The 18,343-nt window shown below is 44.7% G+C and overlaps 1 protein-coding gene across 3 annotated transcripts in view; it reads left to right on the top strand.

Moving 5' to 3' along the window:
* LOC101856803 (serine-rich adhesin for platelets) overlaps nucleotides 1-16,373 on the top strand; it is a 25,439-nt gene extending 9,066 nt beyond the window's left edge. For 2 of the 3 annotated variants that reach the window (XM_005097658.3, XM_005097657.3), the window contains exon 2: nucleotides 11,558-16,373. In XM_005097658.3, the coding sequence (XP_005097715.1) occupies nucleotides 11,689-15,906 (4,218 nt within the window). In that variant the 5' untranslated portion in view covers nucleotides 11,558-11,688 and the 3' untranslated portion in view covers nucleotides 15,907-16,373. Of the gene's footprint in view, nucleotides 1-3,306; nucleotides 3,404-11,557 lie in introns of all 3 variants that reach the window. The other variant, XM_013082127.2, reaches the window with a different exon arrangement.
* The last annotated feature ends 1,970 nt before the right edge of the window (nucleotides 16,374-18,343 follow it).

Here is an 18,343-nt window from a genome sequence, read left to right as displayed (position 1 = left end):
AAATCCATTATATATATTTGTATCATGTTAAGCGCATAGAGCATTGCATAAGTGGATATGCGCTATATAAATGCAATCCATTATTATTATTATTATTATTGCATACAGTAAGGACATGATCTATCAATGCAAATTTTAAACAGGTTTTATATTGCACCCCAAAAAATGTGTCCAGTTTTCTCTTTAAAATGTTGAAACAGAAAGGTAAAAATGTGCGTAGATTTTGACTGAATAAACTCTGGTTTTGTATTTTTAAAATTGTTTCTTAAAAGTTATAAGTTGTCATGTGTGGGTTTGCCTGCCAATCCACGGTGAACTCGCTGCACATTTTTCACAAGTTGGAGTATGTGACGAGATCACTGGTGGAGGTATTTGATGACTTCACCGTGTGACCAGTTCGCTGGAAGCCGCCCATGGATAGTCTTCCTACACACGATCACGAAAGGCCAGCTCTATTCGGACTCGAGTCCAAATATAATTTTTATAGAATCTATTCGGACTCGAGTCCGAATATAATTTTTATAGAATCTATACGGACTCGAGTCCGAATACTTATAATGGGTTTTTATCTTTTCGGACTTGGGTCCGAAAAAAATGTTTTATTTATTTGGACTCAGCTTCTAAGTGAGTGTAAAGAGGTAGGCAGTGTCTAAGTACACAGTAACCGACAACCAGGGTCTTTCCACCACCACTACAGCATCATCATTACTTCCACCGCCATTTGTCTTTCCACCTGTTTAATTTGATTTTGTTGTGTGTTATAGTTTTTCTGTAATTCTTTTTCTTTTTTTTATAGGCTGATGTTAGGGAACCATAGTGTTTGGCGCTAGGGGACTGTATGTCCTACCTGCGCTAATGAGTGGTGTTAGGGGACCGTACGCCCCCATAGTGTTCGGTGCTAGGGGACCGTACGTCCTACCTGCGCTAATGAGTGGTGTTACGGGACCTTGCGCAGATATTTATTTTATACGCATGCATCTGGACTTTGCAAAAATACTGGAGGAAAACGGCCAGTTTAACGAAGCTCCTGACGTAAGGAGTTATTACAAGGAGAATATTTAAAATATCTGAATACGATTGTGAAGTGTCCAGTGGCCGTGGGTGAACCAAAATTTGAAATTTGCTCACATCTGCACCCACGTTGTTGTTATGTGTCAATAAAAGAAATCAAAGCAAAGGAGGGAGAGAGAGAGAGAGAGTGTGTGAGTGTGAAAAACAGACAGAAAGGAAATGAGAAAGAAAGAAAGAAAGTAAGGAGCGGGAGAGAGAGAGAGGGAGACAAAGTGTGAGTATGTGTGTGTGTGTGTGTGTTAGAGAGATGGGGGGGGGGGGGGGTCGTGAGAGAAAGAGAGAGATGAACAAATTTACACAAAGGGAATGTTTTGGACAAAAATGAGTAGGAAAATTTTGATAGACTGCTATGCAAAGCATACGGATCAGATTAACAAGTAAATTTCCTCTTTGGAAAGTGGTGGCATAGAGTTCCCCATGTTGTATGGATATATGACAGTGAAACACAACGTACGGATAGAGTTAAACATTTTCAGTTGGTACGAAATTTTGAATTTTGCCCGGCTGGCGGGCGAAACCTACTCTTTTCGATTTTGAACTACCAAGGGATCTTTAACGTGTGTGCAACTTGCACACAGGACTTCCGAGATTTTTTTCGCCCTTGTCCGAGAAGGCTAGGTGTCTGTGTAGATTTCGTCTTTTCACGTCTTTACTTGTTTAGATGACCGCTTTATTGTTGGGTTTGTTGGTGCGGTCGCTCATAACCAAAGTCCTCCCTAATTTCTAATTATCAAGTTATCTTTTTATCATGTGTATGTTTGCCTTTGTAAACCAAACTGCCCTTTTGGGACCAATAAAAATGTTGGCAAATTTATTATTTAATTTTCATAACTTTGCGCATAAGACACATAGCCTACTGAAATAGTGAACACTCCAATTTTTTCTTATTAAGGCCGTCTTAAGTGGAAAGGAAAAGCAGTGGCCTGATTCTTGAGTATGGAATAGGCCTACTTGACTGAAACCTGCAATATTAAAAATATTACGTTATGATTCAAAATCATGAAAATCTGGCTCCATCATGTACTGAATGCTTCCTTCATATTGGAGATCTAGATCTAGACAGAGCGTGTCTTCTAAAAAGTGGCACAAGTGTCAACACGATCAATTAGCCTAGAGATAAACACGGCTGTGTTTAGTCAATGTAATGCAGCCAGTAACATTAGAAAAGAGCGGTTCTAATTTTTGTGATCGAAGTAAAAGTGACTATCCGAATAGACAAAAAGTTATATGGACTCTGCATTGAGTCCAGCATGACGCCAGTTCCGACTTCCGACCCTTGTTCGTAATATATCCAGCATTTATGAACATTTTTTCGATTTATAGTGATAACAGTCGAGATCATCCGAGATGTGAGCTCAGTTTAGATCAATCTAAACTGGCCCTCCCTGCTTTATTAGCATGAACAGAACGACTAAGTAGAGCTGACCTCGCCGGGGCTAAAGTTAATTATGTCGACAAATGAGATTGCGCGTAGCGATCTCACACTCTTGACTTGCTGGGGGAAGGGTGTTGGGAAGAAGCCACGGCTATAGGTTTTGTGCGATGTAATATAAAAAAGGCATTCATTCGGAAGTCTCAGGTTTTCATCATGGCGGAATATAAGCAAACTTGTAGGGACTGTAGTTGGAAAGGATTACTTCAATTTTGATTTTAAAAACCCTGAAAATGAGTGAAGTCTGAAGGAACACAAATTAAAGATGTCTTTGTGTGTCTTTTCGCATTTTAGTGTGACCCCAATAAAGTGAGACCTAACCCTGGCCCAACCCCTGACCTTAACCCTAACCCCAATCTATATTTCTACTTTGTTTCCTAGCGGTGGCTTTTAAAATAGGAAATTACTCCACATGATAGTACATACATTGACATAAAAATGCTTACAAAATGATACAATTACACCACTGATACACAGTACAATTTCACAACCATGCCATTGCTGATCACCTTGCAGCGCCCTATTTTTTATAGCTAGGGTTGTTGTGTCTCGAGCTAGGGTTGTCTTGTCTGGATGAAAATAAAAAGCAAGTAGGAATCCAGAAAATTACTGATGATGTACTCCTATATATACTGACTGACTCTAATGTTATTATAAATTACTCCAGAATTGGGCGAAAAATTGGTTTCTGGTTCCACTTTTTTCTAGAAAAAATTAGTAAGGTACTGAAAGGGCCATTATTTATTCTCATGTTTTATCCTATATATTTTTGTATCATTAAAAAAATGTGTTTTATTTGACAGAAATAGACGAGGAAAGGAGTTCAGCAGAGGGCCGGCCGACCAGCAACACACAATTTAGAGGGGATATTTTGAGCAGAGTATATAACCCTAACCCTAGGTAGTTTTTTTGTTTTGTTTTGGTAAGTGTTTTACGGCGCTCACAACTGCATATAAGATCATATGAGCGCGTGGGACACAAACTTTTTCAGTTTGTAGGAAAGGAAATTTTGAATTTTGCCGGTGTGGTGGCGGAAGCCTATTCTTATTTATCGATTTTAGACCACCAAGAGATCTTTCACGTGCGCAATGTGCACTCGGGCCCTCCGAGATTTTTCGCCCTTGTCCGAGAAGGCTAGGTGTAGATCTTTCGTACCAGAAGATCAGGGGTGTCGCTCAAAGACAGCTATAAGGAGCCTAGGAGTAGCAGTAGAAAGGCTGCAGAAAGAGTTAAGAGCCCAGAGGAGGGCGCAAAGGATGTGAGGGGGCGAGGGTAGAAAGTAGAGGCAAAAGCAGACAACAGAACTTTGCAAGAGAGCAGGAAAGGAGGTGAAAGGAGACAATTTTAGAGAAGAAAATGTTTCTGTTGCCACCTGGATTCGAACCCAGGACCTTTGAATGAGAGGCGAACACTTTTACCTCTAGGCCACAAGAGCCCCTCCTAACCCTAGATCTTGATCTAACCTTAACCCGTACTCTACACCTAAACACCAAACCTAACCCTAGCCGTAATCCTAACCCTAACTCTTGTATAGTTTGCTCGGTGGACCTTGTCATGGTAAGTACCGGCCCTCTGTGGAACTCCTCCCTAGACAAGAAAACCATATTGATTGGGTTGTCTTTTCTCCTCTCCACATTTTTTTTGTTTAGGTCCATGGTAAGCCGTTGGTTTCATATAATAATGCTTCCAGATCATGATGAGAGTTTTTTTATGAGAGTGAGAGGATGATTAGAATATTTATATAAGTCAGTGCCACTGCTTGCCAACCAAATGCTCTCTTTCGACCTTTTATAGGAAAGAATGAATTCCTGATTTTATTGTAGACTACACTACTGAAATTGTTTTTACATTAATTTTAAAATAGTTTTTTAAAACAATTTTAATTAGAAAATTTTGGTCTTTAAAAAAATGCTTTTTTACATTCGTGTGTATGACTGGTAGATTTTGCTGTTCATGGGGTTTTTTTTTTGAATCCATAAGAGTTTTCTATTTGATTCGACTCCGGGGCTCCCCGCCCGCCACGGAGCCCAACAAGGGGACACATAGCTCGGATAACCAGAGCTGTGCCAGGGCTACCCCGGAGCTATACTCTCAACGAGAAAGTACGAGACCCTCCCGTCAAGATTGACCCAGGGCTTGATGGGGTTTCAGCTCTCAACCGATTGAGTGGCATGGGCCGTGCCACCCTCCCGTCTAAGAGGAAAAATTGGGCCAAAGAGGTGTGTTGGCGAGGGACAGTCCGTGGACTGATCTCACCTCAACCGCCAGGTACCCGGTTTCCCTCCGCACGGGTCGCACCTCACGGTCAACGAGGCGCCCACTCTGTGGGATGGGTGACCGCTCTTTTTTCTGCACTTGAGGTCAGCGGTGGGAGGAAAGATAGAAGAAGAAAGAAAGAAGGAAGGAGAAGAGGAAGATACACCAAAGTGAGTGTCGCACACGGATCCCAGAGGGTTGGGGTCCTTGTGCGACACTCCGCCTTTGAAGGGGTTGCACCTTCTGCAGACGAAGCAGTAGGTCTATTTATATCCCCCCGACCCACTGAAGACCCTTCCCCAGCTCCCAACGTAAAAAAGTCTCGGCTCGCGGAAGCGGGTGCGGCCACCGAGCCGAGCAAAAACTCAAAAAAAGGTAAAAGGACCTTTACCGATGCCTCTTTCCTCCCTCCTCCCAAGGAGCTTCTGAGGCAACCGTACGTGGCCATCTCCAGTACCAAAGACGCACAGAGAAGAATTACCGATCTCAACCTCTTTAAGACAGGAGATGCACTATGGAAAGTTCTGGGATACATTCCCACATGTGTACAGAAACTTTCCTGTTGGTGCACTCCTTGTCAAGTGCGCAACCGAGATCGAAGTGACCAAACTCCTGGATACCACGACCATCGGCGGTATTCAATGTAAGTCAGAGCACTACCAAAAATTTAACCGCTTGAAGGGCGTGGTCCGCAGCCATGAGCTGAAAGGCTGCTCCATGGAAGAGATGTGGAGCACTGTGAGGGAGTGGTCGAAGCCCGCCGGATTACTCTTCGGCGGGGGGAGACTACTATCGAGACGAACACGATTGTCCTAACATTCGAATCGTGTCGCCCTCCAGTCACCGTTCGGGCATCTTACTTGGTACTCGACGTACGACCCTATGTGCCGAACCCTCTGCGCTGTTTCAAGTGTCAGAAGTTCGGCCATAGCCAGTCACGGTGCCGTCACGCAGCCGTGTGTCCTCGTTGTGGCAAGACCGGGCATCCTGAGAAGTCCTTGTTGCCCCAATTGCCACGGCCAGCACACAGCTTTCAGTAAGGAGTGCCCGACTTGGCTCCAAGAACGCGCCATCCAAGAATACAAGGCGCGAAATGGCTGCTCCTTCCAGGAGGCCCGTAAGGTTGTCTGCCCGCCAATCACAACCCCAGTCATTGGCCGGTCATATTCAAAGGCAACCCAGATGGTCACGAGGTCGGCAAGTAATTCTACTGCCGACCTCCCAAAGCCCGCGGTCAACAGGCAAGTCTCTGTGCCAAAGATCACCAAAAATAAAAAAGCCCGCTACTATCCCTGTGGCACCCCCCTTTTAGGTGCCACTCTCTAACAGCTATGGGGTTCTAGGGGAGGACGGGGAGGACTCTTCCTCCGCCCCCTCTTCTCCCCATCACCCCTCTTATATCATTTCTTCTTCTTCTTCTACCTCACAGCCCATCCCTCTGATGGAGTGTGAGGTGGGCCTTCTCCCCTCCCCCCAGCCCCCTCCCCCCCCTTCCCAGCCCCCTCCCCCCCCTTCCCAGCCCCCTCGGTCTACTCCACTTCCCCCTACCCCTCCAGCAGACAAACCCCTGCCTATGGAGGAAGACAGCTCCGACCCCCCTCCCCGGCCTGACCCGGGGAGGGGCGGAGTCTGTCACTCCTCCAAATCCCCCACTAGACCGCCGTCCAATCCAGGACGGCAACCTAGAAAACACTCTGCCTCCCCCGCAAGGAGGAGTCAGAGTGCTTCTTCGAAGCCGGGGCCTTTGAGCTCCAAACAAAAACCTAAAAAATCATAATGGCGGTCCTGCAATGGAATGCCGGCGGAATCCGACCTTCCATTGCAGAATTGCAACATTTACAGGCCACACTGTGCCCACGGGTGGCCTGTATTCAAGAAACAAAATTCGCCCCCGGCTTCAACCATAGACTTAAGAGGATTTACTGCGTACCATCACATTCACACGGAGAACCAGATTGCTTCCGGTGGTACCACCATCTACACCGACAACCACACACTCCACAGACAAGTACATCTTAAGACTACCCTCCAGGCTATTGCCGTACGGGTCACCCTGCACAGACCAATCACGATCTGCTCAGTTTACATCCCACCAACTTACCCCCTCAAAATAACCCAACTAAATGACTTAAAATCTCAGCTCCCAAAACCTTTTATTTTGCTAGGTGATTTCAATGCCCACAGCCCCCTTTGGGGAGACAAACCTATAGACCAGAAAGGAAAAATAATAGAAAACTTTTTATTTCAAAATAACATCTGTCTCTTAAATGATAAATCCCCAACTTACAGAAACAGAGCCACTTATGGCACTTCATCCCTTGACCTCACCTTTTGTACCCCTGACCTAGTCCCAGATCTTGAGTGGTCTGTGCTGGATGACCGTACGGACCATTTCCCAATTCTCCTCAAAAACAATAGCCTCCAAAACGACCCGATCCCAGAACGCTTCAACTTCAAAAAAGCCGACTGGGACGGGTTTGCCTATCAATGTTCCAAGATTCTTAATCCAAATTTCGACCACAACTACAAAAAAATTCCACGAAAAGCTCTTAGAAATATGTCACAATCACATTCCAAAAACAAAAACAATACCCCGGAGGAACAAGATCTGATTCTCTTGGGAATGTGAGGACGCAGTAAAGAAAAAGAAGGCAGCGTATCGAAGAGCCGTCAACAACACCACCATAGAAAACAAGATAATTTATTTAAAGGCTCGAGCTGAGGCGCGTAGATGCCTCAGGGAGAGCAAAAGACAATCATTCCAAAAATACATCTCCAAAATCAACAGCCAGACACCACTCAACCAAGTTTTCCAAATTGCTAAAAAATTCTTAGGTAGACGCACAGACACCATTCGGCACGTCCAGAGGCCGGATGGAACAACAGCTGAAACACAAGAAGACATTGCAAACACAATAGCTACATCTCTAGCCAAAAACTCATCCCAAGCAAACTACTACACCACTTTTCAAAACATCAAAACTAACAGAGAAAAACAACACCTAAACTTCCACTCAAACAACACTGAAACCTACAACGCAGACTTCACAATAGACGAACTAACATCGTGCATCTCGGACCTGGGCGATACAGCCCCGGGACCGGATGACATCCACAACAAGATCATTAGACACTTACCCTCAGAAACACTCACACTCCTACTACACATATACAACGACATGTGGCGGTCGCACTCCTTTCCGGAGTCTTGGCGTCTCGCCACTGTCATTCCAATACCCAAACCTAACAAAGACCACACACACCCATCCAATTACAGACCTATAGCCCTAACGAGCTGTCTCTGCAAACTGATTGAAAAAATGATTCATAGGCGACTCATGTGGTTTCTGGAAACGACGGGCTCGCTGAGCGGTCTCCAGTGCGGATTCAGGAAAACTCGATCCACTCTGGATCACCTGGTCCGCCTGGAGACCTTTATACGCGAGACGTTCGCTGAAAGAGGCCACATGATCGCCATCTTTTTTTACCTAGAAAAAGCCTTCGACACAACCTGGAAGTATGGCATTCTTCGAGACCTGCACGCACTCGGCATACGCGGTCACCTCCCTGCCTTCATTGGCAACTTCTTGAAGAACCGTTCCTTCCAGGTTCGTGTCGGATCCTCCCTTTCAGACCCCCACCAACAGGAGGAAGGAGTCCCCCAGGGGAGCATCCTTTCTCCTCTCCTATTTGAAATTAAAATAAACTCCATAGTGAAAACCCTCCAGAACAGCATAGACAGCTCGTTATACGTTGACGACTTCTTGATATGCTGCCGATCGAAAAATCCTCATTTGAGATCTATGGAAAGGCAGCTGCAAAAACTTGAAACGTGGGCAAACAACAACGGTTTCAAGTTCTCCCCGTCAAAGACGGTTGCAGTACACTTCTGCCGAACAGGCAGACGTGTGCTGCAGCCGGATTTGACACTATACGGGGAAAGGATTCCCGTCCAGGACCAAGCTCGTTTCCTCGGCGTCATTTTCGACAAAAAACTTACATTCATACCATACATCAAAGACCTTCGTGTGAGGTGCCAGAAAGCGTTAAACGCTTTGAAAATTCTATCAAATCCGGAGTGGGGCGGGGACTCAAAACACCTTCTCCACTTGTACATCTCCCTTGTCCGGTCCAGGCTTGACTACGGCTGTCAAGTCTACGGATCGGCAAAACCACACGTCTTAAAAATACTAGATCCAATACAAAACCAAGGACTCCGCCTCGCTCTGGGGGCTTTCCGCACTTCTCCGGTGGAGAGCCTCCAGGCCGAGGCCAACATACCACCACTCTCACTCAGACGCACACAACTTTCACTACAATACGCAGTTAAACAGAGCTCAACACCGGAAAATCCAGCGCACAACAGCATTTTTCAAACAAATCCAGAAACCAGAAACAAATTCCAAAACAACGAAAAACTCATCAAACCTTTCGGCCTCAGAATCCTTGAGGACCTAAAAAACTTACACTTTTCCAAACAAGACATTCAACAAATTCTTTTCCCCGACCTGCCTCCGTGGCACCTCACCAAGGCAAAAGTAGATTTACAGCTGACCACACACAACAAAGAAAGCACAAACACCAAAACTTTTCAAGCAGAATACAAAAAACTAATAGATAAATACCCCGGTGCGGAGCTCATCTTCACGGATGGCTCCAAAAAAGACAATGAAGTGGGCGCCGCAGCCCTATCTCCCAACAATACACACCAGAGGAGACTCCATCCTGAAGCCTCCATTTTCACTGCGGAGGCCACTACCATTGACATGGCACTGGACTCTGTAGAAAATTCTCCTAACAAATCTTTCCTTATCCTATCTGACTCTCACAAATACCTCCTACAGGGAGATGAGAAGCCGTTCTGTGTTGGATGCGACACAGATTTTACCATTAGACACATTTTAACAGAATGTCTAGACTTTGAAGAGATCCGAAGGAAATATTATAAATGCAAGAAATTGCAGGATATTTTTTCCGTCGTTGTTCCCAGCAGAATTAAAAATTTTATAAAGGCCATTGGCCTTTATGGCGAGTTGTAGAGTGAATTTGATATTATTAAACATTTTTATTGTTACTTAAAAGTTGTTTTAGATCACAAATGTATTTACACCGAATTTGAATATTTTAACTTTTTAGCATTTTAAAGTAAATTAGTTAGCCAGTTGTGAAGTGAACTTTCGCAGAGGTGAACAACTTGTGTTTCGCGCGCTCATATGACCTTAGCAGTTGCGAGCGCCGTAAAACCTTATACTATACATACATGTTCATGGGGAAATCCTTTGACCTGTTTCATTGTGTTGTTAGTTTATTTTTTCCTGAATATTGCTTAGTGGAAGAACAAAGTGAATTTGAAATGTCCAAAATATGAGGCAGCATGGTGAAATCAGGCGTTTGTCAAAATAAATGAAATCAGATAAATCGGCATTTTCCTCCCTTTAAAAAAATTTTTTTTTTTCAAATTTTTGTTCCATTTTTTTGGTTAACAGATAAATATCTCTATTGAAAAACACATATTTCTATGAAGACTTCTATGGAAAAAGTTGATAAAATGCACAAAAAATGTAAATTATTTATTTGTTTTCAAGGTCTCTCAAGCTCATGTAAGACACCAGACTTTGTCAGCCATTTTCTCGCAAATTTTACTCTAAAATCAGGCGACCCCCACCTCCTTCAATTGCAAATCTCGACTTGTATTCAAGATAGATGGGTATTTTTAAAAAATCACTAGCAAGACAAATGAAATCATTTATAATGATGTCAATAACTCCATATAAAACTTGACCATCGCCTGATTCTACCGCGTCGGAACACAAATTCAGCTGCCAACCTATAAATATATATACATATATACATATGTGTGTAAAAAAATTATTTTTATACAATTTTGAGAATCTGAGTATGGATGTTCATTTTTGTGTCGGAATCAGCGTTGTATTCCGTTTTCTGCTGTATTGCTCCTCATGGACTAGCTGATCTGCTGAAGAAAGTTCAAGAACCGGATTTGTCATGATTAATAATGAAAGAAGCTTGTAGTTACATCCTTCAACACTGCAATTATTGAGCTTGAATTTATTGAATGAATGCAGAAAAATTATTGTGTGTGTGCGGAGCAGTTGGGGGGGGGGGGTTGCTTCGCTGTTCCACTATTTTGACCCACCATTTTGGAAGTGTATGGTTTTTGGGTTTACAAAGCTGGCATTTATGTTATAATTACAATTTTCTTTCAAACAGTCATCCTGGGGGTGGGGGAGATACTTTATTCCCTTTGTTGTTATAGCTCAAGTACTGATCGTCACACAATACAAACGCTTACATGACCTTATATGCAGTTGCGAGCGCCGTAAAACCTCTACTAATCGCAATACCATCAACAATTGACAAGCAAACCAATCGCGAAGGTTTTTTTTTGTTTTGTGTTGTTTTTATGCCCCTGTTGACACTATTAAATCATTTATGAGGCTGGCTTCCTCTCTACACTCTGCCTGTCAGGGCCAACCCAGGCTGAGAGAGACACAACAGTCAGAAAAACTGAGATACTAGACTACAAAAAAAACTTTTCCCTCATGGGAATGGTTTTTATAACATCTTCTGCATGTGACAGTGAAGTACCTAAGTGCTATACCAGTCAATTCTATAGAATCTAGTCTTTTTGTACTTACCATTTTATAAATATCAGTGAAGGGTACTCTAGTGCATGGAATGGTACAAGTACAAATGTTCAGTATTATTCACTTTACTTTTTGAATGAGTTCTGATGGCTATGATTTAGATCTCACCATATTTTATTTTGTTCCTCAGAGGGAACATCGTCCAGGTTTGCTGAACCAGTGAACTACGCTTATTCGTTTTTGCAAGAAAAGTGTCAAGATTCCTCACAGAGAATGACTGTTAGTTGGCTTGTGTCAGGTGATTTATGATCACAGTACAACATGGCGGATGTTGCCAGCTCTATGTCTGCTTCCTCCCCACCAGGGGGAAGCTCGGGGCTCTCATTGCTTTCCGACAGTCCCGACCTTGCTATTATCTCGCCTGGAGTTAAGGAAGCCATGGATCGCATTTTTCCCAAGTCTGCATCACAGCTACTCCAGCAGAGGCCTTCTCAAGATGGTGGGGATGGCCCTATCTCTAGTTCTGACGTAGGGATGGGGTCGGCAGAAAGTTCCCTGTTCTGTGGTCTGGAGCCAAGCGCATTTGGTGGCTTGACAAAAAAAGGCGACGGCATTCGAGCAGACCCAGGTAGTGTGCCCTCAGAGTCCTCACCTGCCATTCCTCAAACAGAACCACAAGTAACTCCGAAAACTGCGGACAACGGAAGTATTCAGTCTTCTGAGAAGAGACCTATAAGCAAATTGAGAATTACGAAAGCTGATTTAGAAATTATCAGTTCTCTTCATTCAGATTTTGATGAGCTTTCAAATAAGAGCTACTCAGAAAACAGCCAAGGAAAGTCCAAAGAGAATTCCACCAATGATTGTTACTCGAATGATTCTGACTCCGAGGATATGTGCAGACCGTTTGCCAGTGTCGCAAAGGCTAAGAAGAAAGATAAAAAGCATAAGAAAAAGAAGAGGAGGAAAGAGGACCTGAACCGGTCAGATGTACTGAATAGTGTTATAACAATAGACTCTGAAGAAGAATTTCACAAGGGCAAGAGGAAAACAAGAAATGATATAAATCTAAGTGAGAAAAACCTTAGTCAGAGAGTTGTTATTAGAGCTTTTGAAGAAGATAGTATTACTTCTGTAAAAGAAGCCACTAAAAGAAATAGTACCAGCAGCAGAAAGCTCAGTCAAAGCCTTGACGCAAGTCCAGTCGTTCAGGTAAGCAGTGAAGAGAACAGTTCTTCGATGCAAGATTTAAGTGTCTCACAGCAGTCATCTCAGAATAGCTTTCCTAGCAATTGGTCGGTGTCTGCTACCACAAGTGTTAAAGACATTGCTCTTGCAAGTGATGATGTGTCGAACATATCATTTTCATCTTCGAAAGAGAATGTGCACAGTCAGGTTCGATCCGGTATTAAACTCCCAAAAGTTCGAAAACCATTCTATGACGTGAAAAGTGACAAGAAGAGAATCAGAAACACATTCCCACCATGTTGTGTTGTTCTCACACACTTGGGCAATATTTCCCAAACGTGTTCAGTCGAACAGTGGTCTCTCATGGACTCCCCTACCCCGCTGTCAGTGAGGTTAAAATCTCTAAGGACTCTATGTGCAAGGGGAGGTATAAAATGCAAGCACAGAAAGAAACAGTTGAAAGGAGCTGCTTACGGCAACTTCCATGATGTGAACAATTACACTGGTCAGTCAGAGGAAGAGTTTGAAACGGCTCGGGGAGGGAGAAGTCTAAGGAAGAGGAATCAAAATATAAGTTACGCAGAGCCTTCTGAATTTGCAGATGACTTAATGGAGAGTGGGTCTTCTCGTCGGAAATCGAAAATTAAAGACCGTTCGACTGACCGAGAGAATGACAGCCAAAGCGAGTCAGACAGCAGTCAAAAGAAGGGAGACAGCAGTCAAAACAAGTCAGAAAGCAGCCAAAAGAAGAGAAAACTTGATCCGTCAAACATGAACGGAGAGGACGAAAAGAAAGAACAGAATAACAAAGAACAGAAAAAGCTTGTTGCGGGTAAGGCTCAACATGTAGAGAGGAAGGGTGCAGATGGCAAAACTCAGGTATATGTGTACCCTAGCTCAAAATTGCTGGAGAAGCAGAGCAAGGAGAAATCGAAAGGTAGAAAGTCGGATGCTGGAACAGAGAAAAGCAAGACACTTGCGTCTAGCCATAGAAGTCTGGCCCCAGTGCCACGTTCTTCAAATGTGTCTGTCCTTGTGAACAGCACCTCTCAGAGTTTACAGCCAATACAGAGCTCGGTCTTATCTCCAATGCCTCTGGGCCTCTCTGGAGGCTTGATGCCTCTGGCTAGCCGACCAATTGCCCCTTCTATGTTCCCGTCGTCAGTGGCTTCTACCCCAGTGGTTGCTAGCTCAACTTTTCCCATGCCAATCTCAACAGCGGCAGCCGGCAAACCTCAGTACTGCATGATGAAGATGGATGGCAAAGACGTTCTCGTGCAGCTGCTTCCTTCGGGTATGATTGGTCCAGCCTATTCGGGGATGCAATCGATGGTCCTTCCAGGTGGGAAGAGGTTCCTGCTCACTACACCCCCTCCGAGCATGGTTGCAGCTGCGGGCCAGCCTCGTGTTATAGGACAGACGATTCTCCGGAGGGCGCCCGCTCCTGTTGGTGTCACCCCGATTGGCCAGCCTCATGTCGTTAGTGTTGCCAGCTCTTCAGGTACACGATTTGTGGCCACATCAGCTCCAATGAATGCAGCAGCAGCCCTCGCGGACTCGTCTGGAGTGAGAAGCTCAATCCCCATTCTGTCCTCCCCTCAACTGGGGAGGATCACAGGAATCTCCGTCGGTCAGGCGTTCTCTCTTGCTTCCGGCTCGCTGATGGCAACTACATCCTTTTCCACTGCCCCAATTCCTGTCATTTCATCCAGTTCTTCAGCGGTGGTGACAGCTGCTTCATTGCGAGATGTTACATCTGTGACCTCTGCATTGTCCAGTGTGAGGCCCTCATCGGCTGTTACATCTATGGCTGCCCCGAGCTCCACCACTGTTGTGCACAGTGCTCGAACCCCGGCCCCTTCAACAACAAGAGCTCCCGTTACATCCAGCCAGGCAGTACCTACCAGCATGCGCTCTCTGAGGGTGTTTGTGCCAGGATGCTCTGCCACTGGCACTCCAGGCCACTTCACTACTCTGGCAAGTGTTGGGAGTGGGAGTCCCCTGACTCGACTGAGTGCTAGCAGTGATCTCTTACCACAGCGCAAGCGCTCTGCTGAGAAGGAATTGACTGCAGAACAAAAAGCAGCAAAACGGAGGAAGCTAGAAAAAAAATATCCACTTCCACCTGGTGTTGTGATTAAGACAGAAAATCCTGATACACCTTCCACCCCAACCTCACTTAAAAACAGCAGTAATACAAATATGAGGTCATTACTGCGCCAGAATGTCCTGCGCCAGAACATTGTTTTCTCCACTGCGCGCAGCGGTGCTGGTGGCAATATACAAAGTATAAGGATCATCACCCCAGCTTTTGCATCTGCCCTGACCAATAGACCAGTCAGACCGGGCTCCAACATCATGTACCGGGCGGCCAACGTTGGGGGGAGACAGACTGTGCTAGTGCCCATCACTGTGGGTTCTTCTGGCACGACCTCCACCACTGGGTCTGTGATGCTGGGTTTGTCCTCATCTGTACTATCTTCCTCCACCTTTTCCTCCACTTCCACTTCATCAACTGCAGCAAGTCAAGCAGCTATTACAGCCTCATCCATTATTGCAACATCCAGCCCCTCGATATCCACTCTTGTCAGCAACACAGCGATTACGACGGCGAGCAGCACCACAGCCACTACTTGCACAACTGTTGTGTCTTCAGCTATGGGTGCTGTTTCCACTTCACCCCCCATTTTGAGAAGAAATCGAGGCTCAAATAGTAGTCCACTGCCACCGGTGCTGGTACCTGAAGCTGCCGTGAGCTCAGAGAACGGTCGATCAGACAGCACTATTACCTCAACCTCATCCAGCTCGTGTGTAAACGATGCTACCTCTGAGGACCCGGCTCATAGTGATGGGCCAAGTGACCATGTAACAACTCCCTCATCAGGCTTAGCTTCCACGAGTAGCAGACCTGACACTGATGTGTCTGTTTCCTGTGTTACAGGGACAGCAGCAGAAGCACCGTCGCGTGCCACTGGGTCCACAACATCAAATTGTTTGACTTCTTTGCCAGAGAACTCAGTCGAGGCTGGGTCACCATCGGTCAGTCTACGCTCTGGGAGTCCAGCTGCCAGCATGGGCATTTTACAGTCCTCCCAGGCCGCACTTGCCAGTCTGAGGTTACTAGTCAAGGCTCAGGAAGCTAATGGCCTTAAAGGAGAGAGAATGGACAAACTTAGAACTTTGCTGCTACAGAAAGAGGAGTTGCTCAAGTCTTTACAGAAGTCTGTTCTTGGGGTTGAGCATTCTGGAGACTCTTCCAGCAACGCTGTTTCTAGCAGTGTAGACTCTGTTGTCAGCCAAGACCTCAATGGCCATAATGGTACAGAAAATGATCCCTTTGTTATTGATTGATGTGTTTAATTTTTGTCTATAGATCTACTGACTCTATTTAAGGTTTCTCGTTGTTACCATGACTCATTGGTAAAGCCATTAATGTGGGATTCTCTGTTCATCTTTTTTCTCACGAATGAGAGTGGGGGAGAATGATGTACTGCTCATGTCGAGGGGTGGTGGTGAATAGGTATTTCTCCCAGCCAGCCCGCCCCCTTCCGACTTTCTGGTCCTGTCTTGTTGCTGAAATTTGTAATTGTAATTATTTTCCTAAGTACTCCTATTGCTGAAGCTAGAATTTTGTTCTCTGTTTTAACTGTACGGACCATCAGAGTCCATGCTTGAGTGTTGTCTACCCTTACACTTCCATTCACTGAACATAGACTTTACCTCAGCGTACGTTAATGCAAATCTAAGTACAGTGGAGTCCACTTATAACGAGTCCTGAAATAACGAGGTCTGTTATAAAGACACTATTCTAAAACCCTGATTTTTCCCTTCTTTATCTTTGTAAATGAAATACTGCTATTGCGCAATCAGACAGTCACGCGGGTCGGTGCACCGCCAGTTGAGAAAGTTGTTGGTGATCCAGCGAAACAAAGAATGGGAGAGCCCACGTGAACCAACAATGAAGGCCGGAGCGAATGAGTGGGGAGGGTGTGGCTTGCGCAGACAAGCAGCAGGCATCGCATGGTGGGCCAGCCTTGTCTAGATTATCTAGGCATACTGTGCCTCTCACTTCTCTGGTGCAAGATGGAGAGGTCACAGTGCTGTGATGGATGGAGTGAATGTGTGACATGCAGCAAGCAGACGCAACGTACTACAGGGTATGGTGGGGTGGGGGACAACACAGCTGGTGAGTTAGCCTAGAGCCAGAGCCCCTTCTTTCGGATCGCCAACGCCGGGCTGTCAGCATTGCTTGTGCTAGAGCAAGAAACCTGATTCGATTTTTGATCAAGTAAGACCTAGAGATCATGTTGTACAAAATCGTCATCAGGGGAAAAACAAAAAGGAATAAACAGAACACCAAACTCATAGATTAGGCCTACTTTACTATTTCCCTTGAATTTATTACTGGATTCGTTATAACGAGAATCCTGCTATAACGGACATTTGTCAGCCTATGACTGTGAAGTCAGGTTCTCGGGTCTTGTGGGGGCTCAGGGGACCAGTGCTCAAGAGTTTTTTTTGTTTTTTTTTCTTCAGGTATATTTTTCTGTTTCTGCATTGTACTTCTTCTGCTAGATGTTCCCTTCTTAATGAGTTGAAGATTAGTTGTCTGGAATCATGGGCGTCTGTGGTGTAATGTTTCCACTTTTTACAGTTGTACGCTGTGGACTTGACTTCTGTTCCCGAGCAGGGAAGTATTTCATTGAGTATCTCTGTCTGCTGGGCTGCTTTACTACTCTCAGCTAGTGCTGGACTCACAAAGGGCCAACTTATGTTGATGGGGTTGGTGAACATTTCACAGTCGCAAACCATGTATGTCAAAGAAAAGTCACACTAAAAGAACAGGCAGGTTGATTGTAGTTATGGGTTTATAGTTTATTCAGTTAATTAAACATGATCTTTTTCGATCTCATGTAAGGTGCCCAGAAGATCCGATTTGGTGATAACGGTTCATTTTCAAAACCAGTACCTTTCATTAAGTAGTTGCAGATTTCTATTCTTTTCAGGATTAGTAAGAAGCGTATCGCCCAATGCCTTTGTGTACATTTATTTTTCAATCTGTTGTTTCTACCATCTTAAAAAAATATGGATATAAGCCTCCATGAGTGGACAAGAGAGAAAAGTCTGTGAGGAAGCCTCTTTTCTCTCTTCCTTTGAAGTCTTTACTTTGTCTCTGTCACATGATTATGTATTTTTTGTACTCTTAGTGTTACAGTCTTTCTTGTTGTCTTAAAAGGTTCATAGAAATTGAAGATAGTGCATGTGCATGATGGTCTCTTGTTAGATGGTGATGTAGCTATTGTCATACAGTCCGTGTCGGCTTTAAGCACGCCGGCATAAAGCACGTTTCGGACTCAAGCACGCTAAACGGCTCTTACCAAATTTTTGCTATATATAACTTGCACGCCTTTAACGGTAACTTCGGCTTCGGGCACGCTTCATTTACAAGACAGTCAATACTTTCATGAATACCCATCAAAGTTTGAACACAGTCTACACCACAGCAGTGAGTGTGTTAAGAGAAACACAAAGAACGCAAGTGATGGACACACACACATGGGCGGAGAGGAAGACAGAGAGATGCGCACAGCCGCGCGCGTGGACATTGGATCTAGCCTAGGGCAAAGCTTCGCTCTGACCAAAAAAAAAAATACGAAGAGAGTTGGGGAGATGAGAAAAGGAGGCAGACTGCGATTTCACCTTTTTGCCCCTTGCTATCCGATAATCCTGATTTAGTATCATGTGCGAGGTGGGATCAAAGGCTTTGGGGGGATGAAGGCAGTGGTAT

Source organism: Aplysia californica, unplaced genomic scaffold, assembly GCF_000002075.1.
Source record: "Aplysia californica isolate F4 #8 unplaced genomic scaffold, AplCal3.0 scaffold00160, whole genome shotgun sequence".
Taxonomy (NCBI): Eukaryota; Metazoa; Mollusca; class Gastropoda; order Aplysiida; family Aplysiidae; genus Aplysia; species Aplysia californica.
Note: the sequence above shows the minus strand (reverse complement) of the source record. Positions and strands in the feature narration are given on the sequence as shown.